Source organism: Macrobrachium rosenbergii, chromosome 48 (assembly GCF_040412425.1).
Source record: "Macrobrachium rosenbergii isolate ZJJX-2024 chromosome 48, ASM4041242v1, whole genome shotgun sequence".
NCBI lineage: Eukaryota > Metazoa > Arthropoda > Malacostraca > Decapoda > Palaemonidae > Macrobrachium > Macrobrachium rosenbergii.
Window position 1 is genome coordinate 68,772,720 of NC_089788.1, and position 19,999 is coordinate 68,792,718.

General features: G+C 34.5%; 1 protein-coding gene across 1 annotated transcript in view; it reads right to left on the bottom strand.

Annotated features, from left to right (window-relative positions):
- Positions 1–9,084, bottom strand: part of LOC136831131 (uncharacterized) — a 38,935-nt gene extending 29,851 nt beyond the window's left edge. Inside the window, exon 1 of the mRNA XM_067091085.1 lies at positions 8,888–9,084. Within this exon, the coding sequence (XP_066947186.1) occupies positions 8,888–9,084 (197 nt within the window). The remainder of the gene's footprint in view (positions 1–8,887) is intronic.
- Positions 9,085–19,999: the final 10,915 nt, after the last annotated feature.

The window sequence follows — 19,999 nt, forward strand, 5'->3', positions numbered from 1 at the left end:
TGCGTTCCTGTAGTCCTGAGTCCTCGTCCGTCGCTGGTTGACCCCACGGGACGGTGGACTTATTATCAACTAAAATTCCCCTTCGGTAACATATATGAAAATATATTATTTCCGAGGTAGAGCGAATTGATATTAAAGGACGTTTGTAGCTTTTGAATATATATATATATATATATATATATATATATATATATATATATATATATATATATATATATATATATACTGTATATATATATATGTATATATATATATATATATGCGCGTGTTTGTGTACAGCACTCAGCTTATGCTGTTCCAGTATTAGCGTTTGTGTGTGTGTGAGAGAGAGAGAGAGAGAGAGAGAGAGAGAGAGAGAGAGAGAGAGAGAGAGGTTAATAGAATCCCATTCCTTCACGAGAAGTATCTGCAGGGCAAAAGGAAATTATTTTTGCTTTCATTTCCGGGGTTCCTTTATGCTGCGGTTCAGGGCAGGAAATTATTCGTCTCCTGACATCGACAGTAAGGAAGATTCCTCCGACGCCCATCGCTTATATGTTCCATTCGTTATTTGGTTATCGTTCGGATTATTTTGCGTTTATTTTACGAACTTTCAGTATACATACATATATATATATATATATATATATATATATATATATATATATATATATATATATATATATATATATGATTCTATAGGAGTAACTGTGTACATGTGTATTAATGTATGCATAGTATGTATGTAATGCATTTCACTTGTTATATATATATATATATATATATATATATATATATATATATATATATATATATATATATATATATATATATATGTATATATATACATATATATATATATATATATATATATATATATATATATATATATATATATATATATACTGTATATATATATATATATACTGTATATATATATATATAATACAAACTGAGTATTGGTTGTACATAATATTTGCCGAATAAAGTATCAAAATAAGTTTTATTTCACGAATCCCTTTTATCGTCTTACCTCGTCACGTTTCGCATTAAGTCCTTGGAGAACGAAATATTTTGGGGCATTTCATCTGGTTTTATGGTTTGGAAGCTTTTCGGGAGACACTTTTTACTTCCCTGTCCGTCGTTGGGGTTTTTTTTTTTTTTTTGTAAAGTATGAAAATGACGCTCTCTTCAGAAGGGTTTAGAGTTTTCTGAAGGGCAGAACGAATATTTATCGATTTTTAGTTGTCTGTAAAAGAAATCTATTGAGATGGCTATTTGCCTGTCCTTCCGCAGTTTTCTGTCCGCCCTCAGATCGCAAAAACTACTGAGGCTAGAGGGCCGCAAATTGGTATGTCGATCATCCGCCCTCCAATCATCAAACATACCAAATTGCAGCCCTCTACCCTCAGTAGCTTTTATTTGATTTAAGGTTAAAATTAGCCATCATCGTGCGTCAGGCATCGATATAGGACAGGCCACCACCAGGCGATGGTTAAAGTTTCATGGGTCGCGGCTCATACAGCATTATACCGAGACCACCTAAAGATAGATCTATTTTCGGTGGCCTTGATTATATGCTGTAGCGGCTGTACAGAAAACTCGATTGCGCCGTAGAAACTTCGGCGCATTTTATTACTTGTTTCTTTAAATTATAAAAAAATTAAATTGTAAAAAATAATAAGCATAGGTTTGACCAATTTTTTGTCTGTGAAATCGAAGTTAAGTATTTGTATGCATTGTGCATATAAAACCACATTTGATATAAACCCACATTTAAATCATTTGGTTAGGTTTGTAGCATTTTGATAAACATTTAGGTCAATTTGGCTGGGTCATTTAAATTAAGTAACTGTTTTTTTTCATGTTTAAAATTATCTTGTTACTCAGTGACAACGTTGGTTGAAATTCATCGTAGGTAAGTTCAAGTCTGATGGAGTTCGACCATGAAGGAGATTCAAGTTAGTCGGGTTCATGTTGGGATAAGTCGGGCTCCCGAAATATGACCCCCATAGGGGGCTAGTGCCGTCAGTGCACCTCATATGGTGCACTGTAGGCAATACTTAAGGTTCTTTGCAGCGTCCCCTCAGCCCCTAGCTGCAACCCCTTTCATTCCTTTCACTCTACCTCCGTTCATATTATCTTTCTTCCATCTTGCTATCCACCCTCTCCTAACAATTATTTCATAGTGCAACTGCTTTGAGGTTTTTCTCCTGTCAAACCTTTCAAACCTATCTTTCATTTTCCTTTCCAGCGCTGAATGACCTCATAGGGCCCAGTGCTTGGCCTCTGGCCCAAACTCTATATTCCAATTCCAGTACCACAAATATGACATAAGCGACCCTTTCCTAAGAAGATTAAGTCCCGAAACTCCACGATCAAACTAAAAAATATTTCGTTCACCCCGTAATAGCGATTCTTCATGACATACGAACGACTGAACCAAGACATAAATATTTCGTATATGTGTGTCTGCGTATCATTGTGTCCGAATATAGAAGAAATACCAGACAGAAACAGTTCATACAAGTGTATCTGTTTCATTGTCCGAATATAGAAAAAATTAAAGACAAAAAATGTTCATATAAGTGTGTCTGTTTCATTGTCCGAATATAGAAAAATACAAGACAGAAACAGTTCATATAATTGTGTCTGTTTCATCGTCCGAATATAGAAAAAATGCAAGACAGAAACAGTTCATATAAGTGTATCTTTATAGCATTATGTCCGAATATAGAAAAAAATACAAAACTAAAACAGTTCACATTAGTGTGTCTATATATCATTATGTCCGAATATAGAAAAAATACAAAACTAAAACAGTTCACATAAGTGTGTCTATATATCATTATGTCCGAATATAGAAAAAATACAAAGCTAAAACGGTTCTCATAAGTGTGTCTATATGTCCATTTATCATTATGTCGGAATATAGAAAAAATACAAAACTAAAACAGTTCACATAAATGTGTATATTTCATTGTCCAAATATAGAAAAAGTAGAAGACAGAAACAGTTTATATAAGTGTATCTATATATCATTGTCCGAATATAGAAGTACAAGACAGAAACAGTTCATATAAGTGTGTCTATTTCACTGTCGTAATATAGAAAAAAAATACGATCATTCACGAGCTAACACGAGTCGAAGGGGACCCCGACACGACCGACTCTCAACAATTCCGGATTCTTAAGACTCTTGAACTAATCACGCTTCAGCATGAACCCCACTTAATGAGGAAGTGATAACTTCTGGGAATTAAATTCCTAACTTTTCGCAGCGCTCTCGTGTTTAACTTGTCAGTTATTTTTGCTTCTAAAGGCTGCTAATTTCGTCTTCATTGTAATTCAGTCGCTGAGGGATTGATTTGAGAACACAGACGCACTGTCGCATGTGTTGCAAAGACTTGGCCTTTATGTTTACACTCACTTGGCAAGCGCGCACGCACGCACACACACACACACACACACACACACACACACACACACACACACACATATATATATATATATATATATATATATATATATATATATATATATATATATATATATATATATACGCACACACCATATATATACATATATATGTGTGTGTATATATGACGATATAGGTAAACTAGCATAACTATAACTGTTATGTAGATGATGTACTATTACTGTTGGCTGTCAAGAGAAGTTGCATTATATATATATATATATATATATATATATATATATATATATATATATATATATATATATATATATATATATATATATATATATAATATATATATTATATATATATATGTATGTGTGTGTGTGTGTGTGTGTGTATATTACAGCAATTTCAATCTGTTCCCTATCAGAAAACTGCTTTCCAAAGCAAAAAAAAAAAAAACCGTCACCAGCTCATTCACACTTTAACTGCTTTTTTATGGATAAACTCTGTATAGAAAACGTCCACAATATTAGCCGCTTTATATATCTTCGTATAGAATGACCACTAGCAGCGTATCGAACCCGCATTCACACACTGCACCATTCAATCTCAGGCTGTCTTGATATGAAAGGCCTTCCTGATTATAAACCTCTTTCACTAGCCTTTTATCGTCCATTCTTACCCCATGACCGATCCATCACAAAACACTGATATAAAAGATTGAAAAATAGACATAGTTTTTATTTTATTTTCGCATTAGACAAAAGAAAAAATGACAGTATTGTCTCTCTCTCTCTCTCTCTCTCTCTCTCTCTCTCTCTCTCTCTCTCTCTCTCCCTGAACGTCACAGTAATTGGTAATTAACATGAGACTCAATTGTCTTGTGGACGCCACACCTAAAGTAACTTGTTAAAGTTGTTTCAAGGTTAATGTCATTTGCGAGACGCTGTCTGTAATTTTTTTTTTTTTAATTTATTCCGTTTTCTTCACTTTTTTTTCTCTCTCTTTTTTTAAGGGAAAATGACTTGAAGAGCATTTTGATGAGGGCGGTATGTGTATTTTCTTGTTCTTATATTTTATTTGTTCGTATTGTTTTATCACCAAATTAATGAGTATTAGCCTAGCACCAATTCACACGTATATATATATATATATATATATATATATATATATATATATATATATATATATATATATATATGCGTATATATATTAAGAAATATATATATATATATATATATATATATGTGTGTGTGTGTGTGTGTGTGTGTGTGTGTTTGTGTGTGTGTGCCTGTGTGTCTATGTGTATGTTTGTTTGTGTGTAGATGGACAGGTAGATAAAATCACACAAATAAAGATACACAAAAATAGATATAGATGAGATAGAGAGTGAGAGAGGGACCTCGCTATTATGATTGTACAATTGTACTCTTTCTCTCAAGACTGTACCATAATGTCCCGTTTCAGGCTTAGTTAATAATTTCATGGTTTGATAACCAAACTTTTTTTTTTGTTTAGTATATCGTTTCACATAACATTGTCCCGTTGAAAGGTAGATGACGTCATATGGCTAATACTTTCTATTTTAGTATTCCTGTCGCTTCAGATCTATCATTTTCATTCGTAGCAGAGACGAATTTTTATTATTTCTTTTTGTTTCGTCTTTCATACCTTCGGTACGTAGTTTTATTATGGAGTAATATTATGGAAAATATAGAAAGATAACGAGAGAGAGAGAGAGAGAGAGAGAGAGAGAGAGAGAGAGAGAGAGAGAGAGAGAGAAAGAGAGAGAGAGAGAGAAATACCAAATTTCGGGCATGGTTGCGTCATCTCTAGAGAAGCTCGATTTGACATCTCGAGGGAAACGCTTCAGCTGTGTACACCAATATTCACTTAAGTAGATTACTGGTAAACGAAGATAGATAGATAGATAGATAGATAGGTAGATGGATGGATAAATAGATAGATAGATAGAATAAATGCCAGTCTTTTACAATCTCATCGGCATCCTTGAACAGTAAATTTGGCGTATTGTATTCGCGTAGTTTTGTTTTACTTTTCATTTTATTTAAGGTTAAAGTTAGCCATAATCGTGCATCTAGCACTTCTATACGTGCCAACAACACAGGACAACACCGGGCCGTGGCTGAAAGTTTCATGGGCCATGGCTGAGAGGTTTCATACAGCATCTTATGCTGTACAGAAAATGATTTCTTCAGCGCATTTTTTACTTGTTTTTTATAGGTAAGGATTAGTAGTCATGGTTTTGTTACTCGTTGTGTACATTACCAGATAGATAGGTTGTTGGACAGATGGACAAATACATTTTATGTTGTATAGCACAGATAAATTAGAGTCAGAACTTAGTGCAATAAATAAGGTTGGTGAGTAAAAATATGAATTAAAACGTGCATAAGTAAAAAGGATAGTTGGATTTGTAAATGCATTAATCGATGGATAAATGAATGAAGAGCATAAGTGGACTGATAGGTAGATGAATGCCTAAAATTTAAGCAAAAATAGATTATTCTATTTCTGGGAAAGGCAGGACAATTTAGCTGCAGTCCATTTATCACTTTTGTTCCTGTGCTGACGTCAGCAGTGAATTCCGTGCCTAATAATTAGTCGGCTGTGTTAGGTTACAACAAGACGGATATATATGCATAAATGGAAACATTATTCGATTCCCGATGGAGACTGGACAATTTAGTTACTGTGTTAAACACCTTTCTTCCTGATGTACCTCATCAGTTAATTATGTACTTGGTAGTTAGTCGACTGTCTTAGGTTACAACAAGACAGAATCGATTCCCGGGAGAGACAGGACAATTAAGTTACAATCTATTAATCACCTTTGTTCCTCTGTTGACCTTAGCAGTGAATTATGTACCTGATAGTTAGTCGACTGTGTTAGGTTACAATATGAATATTTTGAATAAGTAAATACATTACTCTATTCTCGAGAGAGGCAGGACAATTTAGTTACAATCTATTGATCACCTTTGTTCCTCTATTGACCTTAGCAGTGAATTATGTACCTGATAGTTAGTCGACTGTGTTAGGTTACAATATAAATATTTTGAATAAGTAAATACATTACTCTATTCCCGAGAGAGGCAGGACAATTTAGTTACAATCTACTGATCACCTTTGTTCCTCTGTTGACCTTAGCAGTGAATTATGTACCTGATAGTTAGTCGACTGTGTTAGGTTACAATATGAATATTTTGAATAAGTAAATACATTACTCTATTCCCGAGAGAGGCAGGACAATTTAGTTACAATCTATTGATCACCTTTGTTCCTCTGTTGACCTTAGCGGTGAATTATGTACCTGATAGTTAGTCGACTGTGTTAGGTTACAATATAAATATTTTGAATAAGTAAATACATTACTCTATTCCCGAGAGAGGCAGGACAATTTAGTTACAATCTATTAATCACCTTTGTTCCTCTATTGACCTTAACAGTGAATTATGTACCTGGTAGTTAGTCGACTGTCTTAGGTTACAACAAGACAGAATCGATTCCCGGGGGAAACAGGACAATTTAGGCACAATCTATTAATCACCTTTGTTCCTGTGTTGATATCACCAGTGAATCATGTACCTGGTTGCTGTTCGACTGTGTTAGGATCCAACAAGGTCGAATAAGGGCGTGAAGCTAGCAGCCTCACCCTAAAACTTAATGAACATCAAAAGAGTAACACATCGTAGAATTACTTTCCCTAAGGGTGAAATGGAGAATGATAGGGAGAGAGTATACGTAGACTCCGTATAAGGAATCGCTTTGACCCAAAAACTTAGGAAAGTATCAGTTTGTATGGAATTTTTTTTTTCTTTATTCCCTCCTGATATTCCTTTGGTTTTGGGCGTCTCACTTTTCCCCGCCCTAACTTTGGAGTTCTTCTTGAATGGAGTTTGTGATGAGACCATCATCAAGTGTAAGATTCCTCTCTCTCTCTCTCTCTCTCCTCTCTCTCTCTCTCTCTCTCTCTCTCTCTCTCTCTCTCTCTCTCTCTCTCTCGGACGCCGTGTTATCCGACAATGTGTTGTTGGCTGATTGATGATTTTTTTTAATGTTTGTTGGAATAATAGGTAAATATGGTAATGGGTGTTTGCTTATATAGATAGTTGTGATGAGTCATTGGAATACTGAAGTGACAGCACATTGTCCAGTGACATTCCAGTTAGACTTTATATATATACATATACATATATATATATATATATATATATATATATATATATATATATATATATATATATATATATATATATATATATATATATATATATATATATATATATATATATATATATATATATATATATACACATGAGTATTTATACATACATTTATATCTCATTTTAAGGCATTGTTAATAGATAGATATTTTGATGTTAATGCATCTGGTAAATAAGTAATACTCAGTCTATGAAGAAATAATGGTTATATACAATACAGTGAAATAATGTGTAAAAATTGGTAAAGAAATATAGATTAAGTATTAGATAATCTGAATCTTGTTGCTTCAGAACAAAAGGAAAAAATGAACGGTTTTTTAGCTGAATAGGTCAATTAGAATTTACGTAAGATATCTGAGTTTATGTTTTATTTCAATAATAAGTTTCGTAGTTCGGCATGCGGAGTAAGGATGGTGTAATTTTAAAATTTATTATCATTATTATTAAATATATCTTACATGAAAATCGGGGCGTCTTTATAATTAGGGAACTCCCTTCATTCATTCTTGTTAAAAGTCATTTACCCTGTTTAAGTTGCTATATTATTTTTTTTCTCAAATAATTGGACAGATCAGTCATATTTGTATCATGTTCTATCAATAAAAGGGCTTAAATGTATGGATCAAGAATCAGTGTAACTTAAACAGCCTTAGTGTAGTTTAGGCATTTTCACGAAGCGAAGTATTAGTAAATTTTATTGCGCCGTAAGTGTCACCATGGGTTGAATTGAATTGAATATAGACTTTAGGCCAAAGACCAAGCGCTGGAACCCATGAGGTCATTCAGCGCTGAAACGGAAATTGACAGTAAGAGGTTTGAAAGGTGTAATAGGAAGAAAACCTCGCAGTTGCACTATGAATCAGTTGTTAGAAGATGGTGGAAAGTAAGATGGAAGAGAGAATATGAAAGGGAGGTACAGTAAAAGGAACGAAAGGGGTTGCAGCTAGGGACCGAAGGCACGTTGCAAAGAACCTTAAGTAATGGCTACAGTGCACCGCATGAGGTGCACTGACGGCACTAACCCCTCCCCACCCCCGGGGATGTGTTACCGTGGGACAAAATATAAAGGATTTTAATGCGGATTATGTCTGCAAATTGAACTCATTACAACTGATGTGATACTGACAAGAATGAAAGCAACAGAAATAGTACCTGTCTTTTTACTCATTTCATCAGCAAATTCAAAACAAATGACGCTGGAACTATTATCTTCTCCACCACTAGCAGAGATACTTACCATTCCCAGTTAACTAATAAGTCCAAAAACTTGAAAACTGTAGCACCCAGAGACAGCAAGTGTTGAAAATTCACTTTATGCTCGATCCCCATCTCTGTGTTGCCTGTACTGCAGAAATTGATTTTCTTTGCCTCCTCCTCCTCCTCCTCCTCCTCCTCCTCCTCCTCCTCCTCACCTTGACTATAATTTGAGATCATTGTTAGAAATATACGAAGTGGCAGCACCTGCCGACCGACTGCTCTAATAACATTTCCATCAGAAAAAAAAAAAAAGAAACACGTTTAACTCGTTGCCAGAGTAATTAAGGGAAACTGGTTGATTTCATTCGCTGGCATAGCAGGTCCTCATCTTAATGGCAAGGAAATGAGGTGGTGTGTGTGTAAGGGGAGAGAGAGAGAGAGAGAGAGAGAGAGAGAGAGAGAGAGAGAGAGAGAGAGAGAGAGAGAGAGAGAGATTCTTCATGTTAGAATGAGCATTTGACTCAAAAGAGGAAGTTTTCAGCTGAGAGAGAGAGAGAGAGAGAGAGAGAGAGAGAGAGAGAGAGAGAGAGAGAGAGAGAGAGATTCTTCATCTTAGAATGAGCATTTGACTAAAAAGAGAAAGTTTTCAGCTCAGAGAGAGAGAGAGAGAGATTCATCTTAGTATGAGTATATAACAAAAAAGAGAAATTTTTCAGAGAGAGAGAGAGAGAGAGGGAGAGAGAGAGAGAGAGAGAGAGGGAGCTTGTAGGTGTTGGGGGCTTTGTTGGCATTTAAGAAGAAGAAGAAGAAGAAGGTGTGAGGTTCAAATGCTTCAGGCAGGAGGAAGGTTGTAGGGGGGAGGGGGTCGTTGGCAGTGCGTGTGTGTGTGTGTGTTTGTTTGTTTATGAGAGAGAAAGGTATATTGACAAGCAAGGTGTAGTTTATGTAAGTATGTCTAAATGTAATTATGTTTGAATGTATGCATGCATACATGTATGTATGTATGTATGCTACGTACACACTCCCCCTTCTGTACTTGATGCATTCCAAGTACTGCGAAAATTGAATTGAGCCTTATTACGTAATGTGCTCGTTTAATTAAGTACCTTAATGAATGCACGGCCCTCAGAGTTAATGGATGCTCACGAGATTTTTCTCTCATTTTTATGTGATTTATGAAAGCGATTATGTCAATATTGTTTACAAGGATTAAGTGGTGTTATGGATAAATGTCATGCACCCTTGTCATTGAATCGCAGAATCCATTGTCAATTCTAAGCTTTATAATTGTTTCATATATGCTGATAAGTAGGTAATGTAATATATATATATATATATATATATATATATATATATATATATATATATATATATATATATATATATATATATATATATATATATATACATATATATATATATATATATATATATATATATATATATATATATATATATATATATATATATATACATACATACATACATAAATACATACATACATACTTACATACATATGCAAGTGAATGTGACTGTGAGGAAAATTCTAAAATAGAATGCAACATTAATCCTGTAACTTCTGAAACAAGAACAGAAATTTTATTTAAAAGAAATCCAAAGCCTTTTCCTGTCTTTACCTGTATATTTATGTAATCACATTCATCCAGATGCTAGTAGAGGTTCGAATCCTGGCCTGGGCAGACGCACTTTTATATATGTTTCCTTTTTGGAGTAAGCTACTCCCAAGGTTAAGTGAATGCGATATTAAGAGCACTTATATATATTTCCTTTTTGGAGTCAGTTACTACCAAGGTTAAGTGAATTCGATATCAAGAGGTATTTGCGTCTTAATATTTGTTAGTGTAAAAAGTCATAATATTGTGAGCATCAAAAGTCACGTGTAAATTAGCGACAAAGCTATCACAGTGGGGATGGATTAATTTCGACCTCAGTAAAGAACCTGAAATAGACAGGACTATGTAAGGCGGACGCAAGACGATATGTTAGGTCTTTCTTATGAGTTCGGGTCATTTAGGCCGTAAGTCATTTAAGCCGTAAGCACCTTTACGTGCAAAATGGGGCCCGTGTTTAGTACCAGTCCCTTGGGGTTGTACGTAAAACATAAAATAATGACGGTAAATACCATAAACATGCAGAAACGACCAGGACCGTTTTTCATCAGCTGAATGGATAAGTGACTTATCTCTGCAACAAACCCAAAAGACATGGATTCGGATTCCATTAGGTGCATATGCATGTAGCATATTTAATTCCCTCTGACTGTAAACTATTCCCAAGGTAAAGTGAGTTCAGTATTACAGGGTATCTGTGGCTTAATATTTGGGCGTACGAAAAAGTCACATGAGAATGAGTGACAATATCTTTTTTTTTCTCTCGTTACTTGCTTTCGTCAGGAGAGTACTCTCGTGTCTCCCATCTATGCTTTCCTTCGCTGTTGTTGGCTGGTGTTAAGTTACGTAACGGTTCGTGTTTACTTACAAAAAGGCAGTTCGCAATTGGAAATGTTTGCACGGTCATTAGTAATTTTTGCGGCGATATTGTGACAGCAGCCTTTATCACAAGTCTTAGTATCCATCGATGCTGCTGATTTTTGGCTCCAGTCAAGGTTATTCCTCTTCAAGAGCGGGTGGCTCTGTTCCTAATTACTAGAGGGAATAATAGGCTTGAAGTCACAAGGAGAAACTTTTGAATTTTCTAAAACCTTAATTTTTTTCCCATTAAACGTCTTGCAAAATGGTATCCCGTGGGTAGATGGTGGTTAACCTTAGCACGGTTTGGTCATAGTTCCCGGTTAACAGATTCCCGTACTAAACAATAGCAGTCTTTGTGAGAAAAATGTTCTCATAATATTTACATATGTGTATTTTTATTAATGTCCAAGTTGCTCTACTTCATAAATATTACCGAAGGAGAACTGTAATTGATAAACGACTGGGCACCTGGGAGATTCGATCTCCCGGCAGTGCGGATCGACGATTTTCAGGGGATAGTAACCATTCGGCTGTCAAAAATCTCCCAGGTGCTGAATCGTTTATCAAATAGATATTCCCTTCGGTAACATTCCCGAGGTAGAGCGAATTGGATGTTGAACGACATTTGTGGCCTGTTTGTTTACATTTGTAGCCTAATGTTTGTTTTGTGTGTGTGTGTGTGTGTGTGTGTGTGTGTGTGTGTGTACAGTGGACATGTGCACGCATTCGGAAAGTAATTGATGTTGATTTATACGTTCAAATTTTGGTCAAGAAAGGATTGAAGGTATGGCAATAAATACATGCCAAATTGGTAATACAGTTTTGGCAAACTTATCTTAAGACTAAAGTTCAAATAAAAGAACGACAGAAAGCATTGGAAAGATAAAAACATAACGAGTAGAAACATATATTTAAATGGAAAAAAGAAGAGACTGGGGACTAAAATAGGAGTAGGAAATTGCAAAATCCTCGATTGACAACGTTATGCAGAAATTCCCAGCCCCCCACCACCTTCCTTCTCCCATCCCCTGCATCCAAGCCTTTAATGAATCGAAAGAAAAAGATTTTCTCCTAATGAGCAAACTCAAGGTAGACTGAAAGGAATGGCTTTGTGTTAAGAAAAAGGAAAGAAATTCATAAAAAAAATGATAAAAGGAAAAGAAAAGAAAAGGAGTTTTGAAAAAAGTACATCATAACGGACATAATTAAGATTCTTGAAAATTATCCCGAATTAAGCGAACTTTTTTCCCCCCCCTCCCTCGGAGTTTATAGAAAGTTTCCCTCGAAATGTCTGGAGAGACAGAAAAAGAAAATCCCCTGAATAGCAGATTATGGGATTTGTTTGGGAGTTGGATTGGGATTTTTTTTGGGGGGGGGCAGTTTTTTCTTTTTTCATATTTTACTTTTCATCGTTTTCATGTTTTTTTTTTCATTCCACAATTGTGATTTTTTAATTTTTTTTTATTTATTCGTGAGTTAGGTTTCATTGTTGTCAAGTTTTTCTTTCCTGAAAAACCTGAAGTTATTTTTTTGTAGTTTTTACAATTCATTCATATTTTAGTGTTCATTGTTGTCAGGTTTTATCATTCCAGAATTGTGATTTTTGTAGTTTTTTTTTTATTCGTTCAGGTTTTAGGTTTCACTGTTGTCAGCTTTTTTTTTTATCCTAGATGGAAATTTTGTTCATAAGGTGAAAGGATGAGTTTTTTTATGAAAATGATTAATTATTTTGCTTTAGAAAAAAAGCTAAATACGACTAATTATTGCAATTAGAAAATTGTTCGTATTTACTTTTCTTTGTTATCAGTTTTTTTTTTTTAAATTCAATTTGGAATTTTTTTCATAAGATGAAAGGACGAGTTTTTTTTTATTGCTAATTACGTCTAATTATTTTGATTAGAAAAATTTTTATATTTTAGTTGTCATTGTTGTCAGATTTTTTTTAAAGTCTATTGTAATTTTTTTCACGAGGTGAAAGGGCGAGTTTTTTTGTCTGCTAAATACGACTAATTACTGTCATTAGAAAAATTTAATATTTTATTTTTCATTGCTTTCTGCTTTTTTTTTTTTAATTCTATCTGGAATTTTTTTCATAAGGTGAAAGGGCGAGTTTTTTCTAAATCTAATTAATCTGATTAGAAAAATGTTCAGATTTTAGTGTCATTGTTATAAACTTTTTTAAAGTCCATCTGTAATTTTTTCTTAAGGTGAGAGGCCTAGTTTTTTTTCCAAAATATGTCTAATTTATAGTGATTAGAAAAAGTGTTTTTATTAAGCCTAGTGAAGTATGTAATGGGCTGCTTCTCTGATGAGGAAATTTGTTTCTAAACTTTGTGAAATTAGAATATTTAAAGACCTTGTTTAATTGTGCTCATATGGGAGTTCAGATAACTTCCAAAGTTTTTTCCACCGAAATTTTTAGTCATGGCGATTTTTATTATTATTACTTGTGTAGGTTTCTCCATCTCTTGCCACTTTTAATTAAGTTTAAGTATGTTCAAGAAATTCAGGTACTAGGGAGATGGACACTTTCTGGAGGTACCTCTATATAAGAACGAATGATTACACACACACACACATGTATGTTTATGTATATATATATGTGTGTGTGTATGTATATATATACATATATACATGCATATATATACTATATACATAATAATATACAGTATATATACAGTATATGCATATACGTATATATGATATATAAATATATACATATGTATGTATATATGTGTCTGTGATAGATTGTCACAAATTTAACATTAATATCGAATTCACTTTCCATTGATAAGACTCCCAAGGTAAAGTAAGCTCGATATTACTGTATTTTGTGGCTCATTATTTAAAAGCATTAACCATAACATATGTAAAGTTTAGGATATATTAGCATTTGTTTATACACGCGTTCTTGTGTACTTAACACATGTTTTTATCATTCAGCCAAACCTTGTTGAAAGAACTCCAATCTCCTTCAACTATTGCAGGTGTTATGTTTATTCATATTTGCTAGTTTTGTCCGCTAAATGGTTTAATGTGTATTATATTCACCTTGTGAAAGACTTGGCTGTTGATGTTCCCGAGTAACCTGCTGGTGAATACGTCTCTCTCTCTCTCTCTCTCTCTCTCTCTCTCTCTCTCTCTCTCTCTCTCTCTCTCTCTCTCTCTCTGTATGGGTTATAATGTCACAAAAATCTTCCCGAGCATCAGAATTCCGCCAAGTTAAACTTGAGACAAATCAGCTGTATAACTAGAGAGAGAGAGAGAGAGAGAGAGAGATGATGCGGTCGACAAACTATGTATAACTAATTCCGCATCCCCGTCTCCACCCCCTTTTCCCAATAACGTGTCAATATGCCTGTTGTTAATACTCTCTCTCTCTCTCTCTCTCTCTCTCTCTCTCTCTCTCTCTCTCTCTCTCCAGCGTGGTAATGTGATAATAAGCGAGAAAGAGAAAGTGCATTAGCACAGAGTTAAAGAAAAAGGAGTGACTGTATTATAGCTTTTCTCCAGATACGAGAGATGGGGAAGCGATAATTCTTTTACTACTTTTTCGATGTCTGGTTTCAGCTCTATTTTTTTAAAGTATTTTTCCTATCATTCTTTGCAGTTCTATTCCGCTTGTTCGTTTTTTTTTTATGTTTTTGATCGTGTTATGTTTTTATTATTTTTTTTTTATTTGTAGTGTGGCTTGACCGCATGTTTTCAAGTTGGTGAAATTTAGGTAAGGTGGAAATTGAATTGAGTTCCATTTTTAGTGTTTTATCGTTTTTGGTTTTCTGAAAAGAAAACAGTTGTGTCGCCTTTGTCTGTCCGTCCGCACTTTTTTCTGTCCGCACTTTCTCTGTCCGCACTTTCTCTGTCCGCCCTCAGATCTTAAAAGCTACTGAGGCTAGAGGGCTGCAAATTGGTATGTTGATCATCCACCCTCCAATCATCAAACATACCAAATTGAAGCTCTCTAGACTCAATAACATTTATTTTATTTAAGGTTACGGCTAGCCATAACCGTGGTTCTGGCAACGATATAAGGCAGGCCACCTTTGGGCCGTGGTTAAAGTTTCATGGGCCGCGGCTAATACAACATTATACCGAGACCACTGAAAGATAGATCTATTTTTCGGTGGCCTTGAGTATACGCCGTACCGAAAACTCTATTGCGCCGAAGAAACATCGGCGCATTTTTATCGTTTCTTTTTGTTTTGTTTTGTTTTTTATTGGCTTTTCTTAGCTATTTTTAACTTGCTATTTTTTTTACCACTGGCTTTTGTTATACACTGTTTTTTAAATATGAATTGTTTATTCTTTGAATCGTAATCAAGAGGAAAGTAGCCTTGACAAAATAAGGAAGAACCGGTAGGATGATGCTTTCGAAATGTCAATTAAAAACAGTTATGGATCAAAATGACGACTGAAGCAGTTGTAGAATTGCATTTATGTTCTTAGTCTTTTTAGATTTTTTTTTAATTTTCAAGAAAACAATTTTGGAATTTCTGCTTTTTAATCTTGTAATTGGGTGTTGGTAATTTGTCAAGGAAATTTTTTTTTTTTTTTTTTTTTTTTTTTTTTTTTTTTTTTTTTTTTTTGCTTTTCAAGAAAACATTTTTGGAATTTCTGTTTTGTAATCTTGTAGTTGGGTCCTGGCAATTTGTTAGGGAAAATTATTTATATAATAAAACTGTCGTTGTAATTTGAGTTCGCCCCCTCCCTCCCACCCCCCACTTCCTTTCTTCCGGTACAACTTATTATATCGAAACGAACCCAAACATTATATTTAAAAGGAATGTGGAAATATGGTGAAAGGAAAAGTATGGTTTAAAAAAAAATCATCATGAAATACACATAGTTAGATAAACATCAATAAAAAAAAAGTAATAAATGCCCCGAAGTTTCTTCGGCGCAATCGAGTTTTCTGTATAGCTTATAATCACTGCCACCGAAAATAGATCTATCTTTCGGTGGTCTCGGTTTAATACTGTATGAGCCGCGGCCCATAAAACTTTACCCACGGCCCGGTGGTTGCCTGCCCTATATCGTTGCCAGAATCACGATTATGGCTAACTTTATTTTTAAGTAAAATAAAAACTACTGAGGCTAGAGGGCTGCAATTTGGCATGTTTGATGACTGGAGGGTGGATGATCAACATACCAATTTGCAGCCCTCTAGCCTCAGTAGCTTTTAAGATCTGAGAGCGGACGGACAGACAAAGCCGTCACAATAGTTTTCTTTCATAGAAAACTAAAAGTAGTAGAAGTAATTAAATCGATACGGATCAAAACATTATAAATTTAAGAGGTAAATATGGAATTACAGTGAAAGCATAGGAACGGTTTTTAAAAAAATCAATATAAACCGCATTAACAAACATACATTCGAATACACAACGATCGATCAGAATCGCAAGCAAGAATCTCACAAACACGCGAATCTCACAAACGCGCGAATCTCGACGCTGGCGAATAATTTGGTCGCAAAATTGAAAATTTTGATCGAGTTCTGATAATTGTTTCTCGCCGGCAAGGGAGAACGATTTTTTTTCCCCTACCCAATTTCTATTTTTTTTTTTTTTTTTTTTATAGGTTTTTGCTGTTCTTTCCTACGAAAAGAAATGAGGATGATGCTGATGATTGATGACGCGTGATGTTAATTAATTGGGGTAATTATGTTCCCTGCACGTTGGCGGGATGGTCAGTTTCGATGGCTGTCTCAGAAATACCGCCCGGCTTTATTTTTTACTTTTTTTTTATGACTCAGTTTTCACGGGGGTCGTCGATATAAAATTTTGATTATCGAGATTTTTTATTATTATTATTATTATTATTATTATTATTATTATTATTATTATTATTATTTGCAAGATATTAGTGGAGGTAGTTGTAGCTATTTCTTTTTATAAAGTTTTTTTGTGCAAATACAAACATCCAAAAATTTACACATACATATATATATATATATATATATATATATATATATATATATATAAATATATATATATATATATATATATATATATATATATATATATATATATATATATATATATATATATATATATATTATGACTCAGTTATCACGGGGGTCGTCGATATAAAATTTTGATTATCGAGATTTATTATTATTATTATTATTATTATTATTATTATTATTATTATTATTATTATTATTATTTTCAAGACAATCGTGGGGGCAGTTGCAGCTATTTTTTTATGAAGATTTTTCGTGCATATACAAATATGCAAAATGTATATATATATATATATATATATATATATATATATATATATATATATACATATATATATATATATATATATTTATAATATATGTATATATATATATATATATATATATATATATATATATATATATATATATATATATATATATATATATATATATATATATATATATATATATATATAAACTATCTCTCATCGGAAGAACGAAAACCAGTAGGAGAATGGAAACTCTCCGTGGAGAAAAATACAAAGACACTGAAAAATTGTGATTGTCCAATATCGTACACTGAAAGGGAAGAGAGAGAGAGAGAGAGAGAGAGAGAGAGAGAGAGAGAGAGAGAGAGAGAGAGATAGAGATTGCATCACCGGAAACAAGTTCAAGTTTTGCTAAAATGAGTCAATATCATTCCTGGTTTTTTATTATTAAGAATTTCATAGGACAAACATAGTTTGTCCGTCACGGATCTTGCGTTTTTATTAGGTATATAGATATGCTCTCATTTATTGGTTGTGCTTATGAAGATATATGTGCATACATAACAGTGTGTATATGTATATGTATATATATATATATATATATATATATATATATATATATATATATATATATATATATGTATATTATATATATGTATATATATATATATATATATATATATATATATATATATATATATATATATATATATATATATATAATCAGAAAGCTACAAACGTCCTTTAATATCCAATTCACTCTACCTCGGAAGTAATATATTTTCATATATGTTACCGAAGGGGAATTTTTAGGTGATAATAAGTCCACCGTCCCGTGGGATCGAACCAGCGACGGACGGGGGAATCAGGACTTACAGTGACACACTAACCAGTCGGCCACAAGAGAGGTATAAATGAATACCATCTCCCATCAGCCCACCCGTCGAACTCAGGTGTTTTGCGTTTGGAGACGATATCCACCCACCTCTGCCATGTTGGCCGTGTAGTGCGTTTGTCGCACGTAGCCATATTATGACTATTTATCACATCACCGTGATTCATATACAATCAGAAAGCTACAAACGTCCTTTAATATCCAATTCACTCTACCTCGGAAGTAATATATTTTCATATATGTTACCGAAGGGGAATTTTTAGGTGATAATAAGTCCACCGTCCCGTGGGATCGAACCAGCGACGGACGGGGAATCAGGACTTACAGTGACACACTAACCAGTCGGCCACAAGAGAGGTATAAATGAATACCATCTCCCATCAGCCCACCCGTCGAACTCAGGTGTTTTTGCGTTTGGAGGGCGATATCCACCCACCTCTGCCATGTTGGCCGTGTAGTGCGTTTGTCGCACGTAGCCATATTATGACTATTTATCACATCACCGTGATTCATATACAATCAGAAAGCTACAAACGTCCTTTAATATCAATTCACTCTACCTCGAAGTAATATATTTTCATATATGTTACCGAAGGGGAATTTTTAGGTGATAATAAGTCCACCGTCCCGTGGGATCGAACCAGCGACGGACGGGGAATCAGGACTTACAGTGACACACTAACCAGTCGGCCACAAAGAGGTATAAATGAATACCATCTCCCATCAGCCCACCCGTCGAACTCAGGTGTTTTGCGTTTGGAGACGATATCCACCCACCTCTGCCATGTTGGCCGTGTAGTGCGTTTGTCGCACGTAGCCATATTATGACTATTTATCACATCACCGTGATTCATATACAATCAGAAAGCTACAAACGTCCTTTAATATCCAATTCACTCTACCTCGGAAGTAATATATTTTCATATATGTTACCGAAGGGAATTTTTAGGTGATAATAAGTCCACCGTCCCGTGGGATCGAACCAGCGACGGACGGGGGAATCAGGACTTACAGTGACACACTAACCAGTCGGCCACAAGAGAGGTATAAATGAATACCATCTCCCATCAGCCCACCCGTCGAACTCAGGTGTTTTGCGTTTGGAGACGATATCCACCCACCTCTGCCATGTTGGCGTGTAGTGCGTTTGTCGCACGTAGCCATATTATGACTATTTATCACATCACCGTGATTCATATACAATCAGAAAGCTACAAACGTCCTTTAATATCCAATTCACTCTACCTCGGAAGTAATATATTTTCATATATGTTACCGAAGGGGAATTTTTAGGTGATAATAAGTCCACCGTCCCGTGGGATCGAACCAGCGACGGACGGGGAATCAGGACTTACAGTGACACACTAACCAGTCGGCCACAAGAGAGGTATAAATGAATACCATCTCCCATCAGCCCCACCCGTCGAACTCAGGTGTTTTTGCGTTTGGAGCGATATCCACCCACCTCTGCCATGTTGGCGTGTAGTGCGTTTGTCGCACGTAGCCATATTATGACTATTTATCACATCACCGTGATTCATATACAATC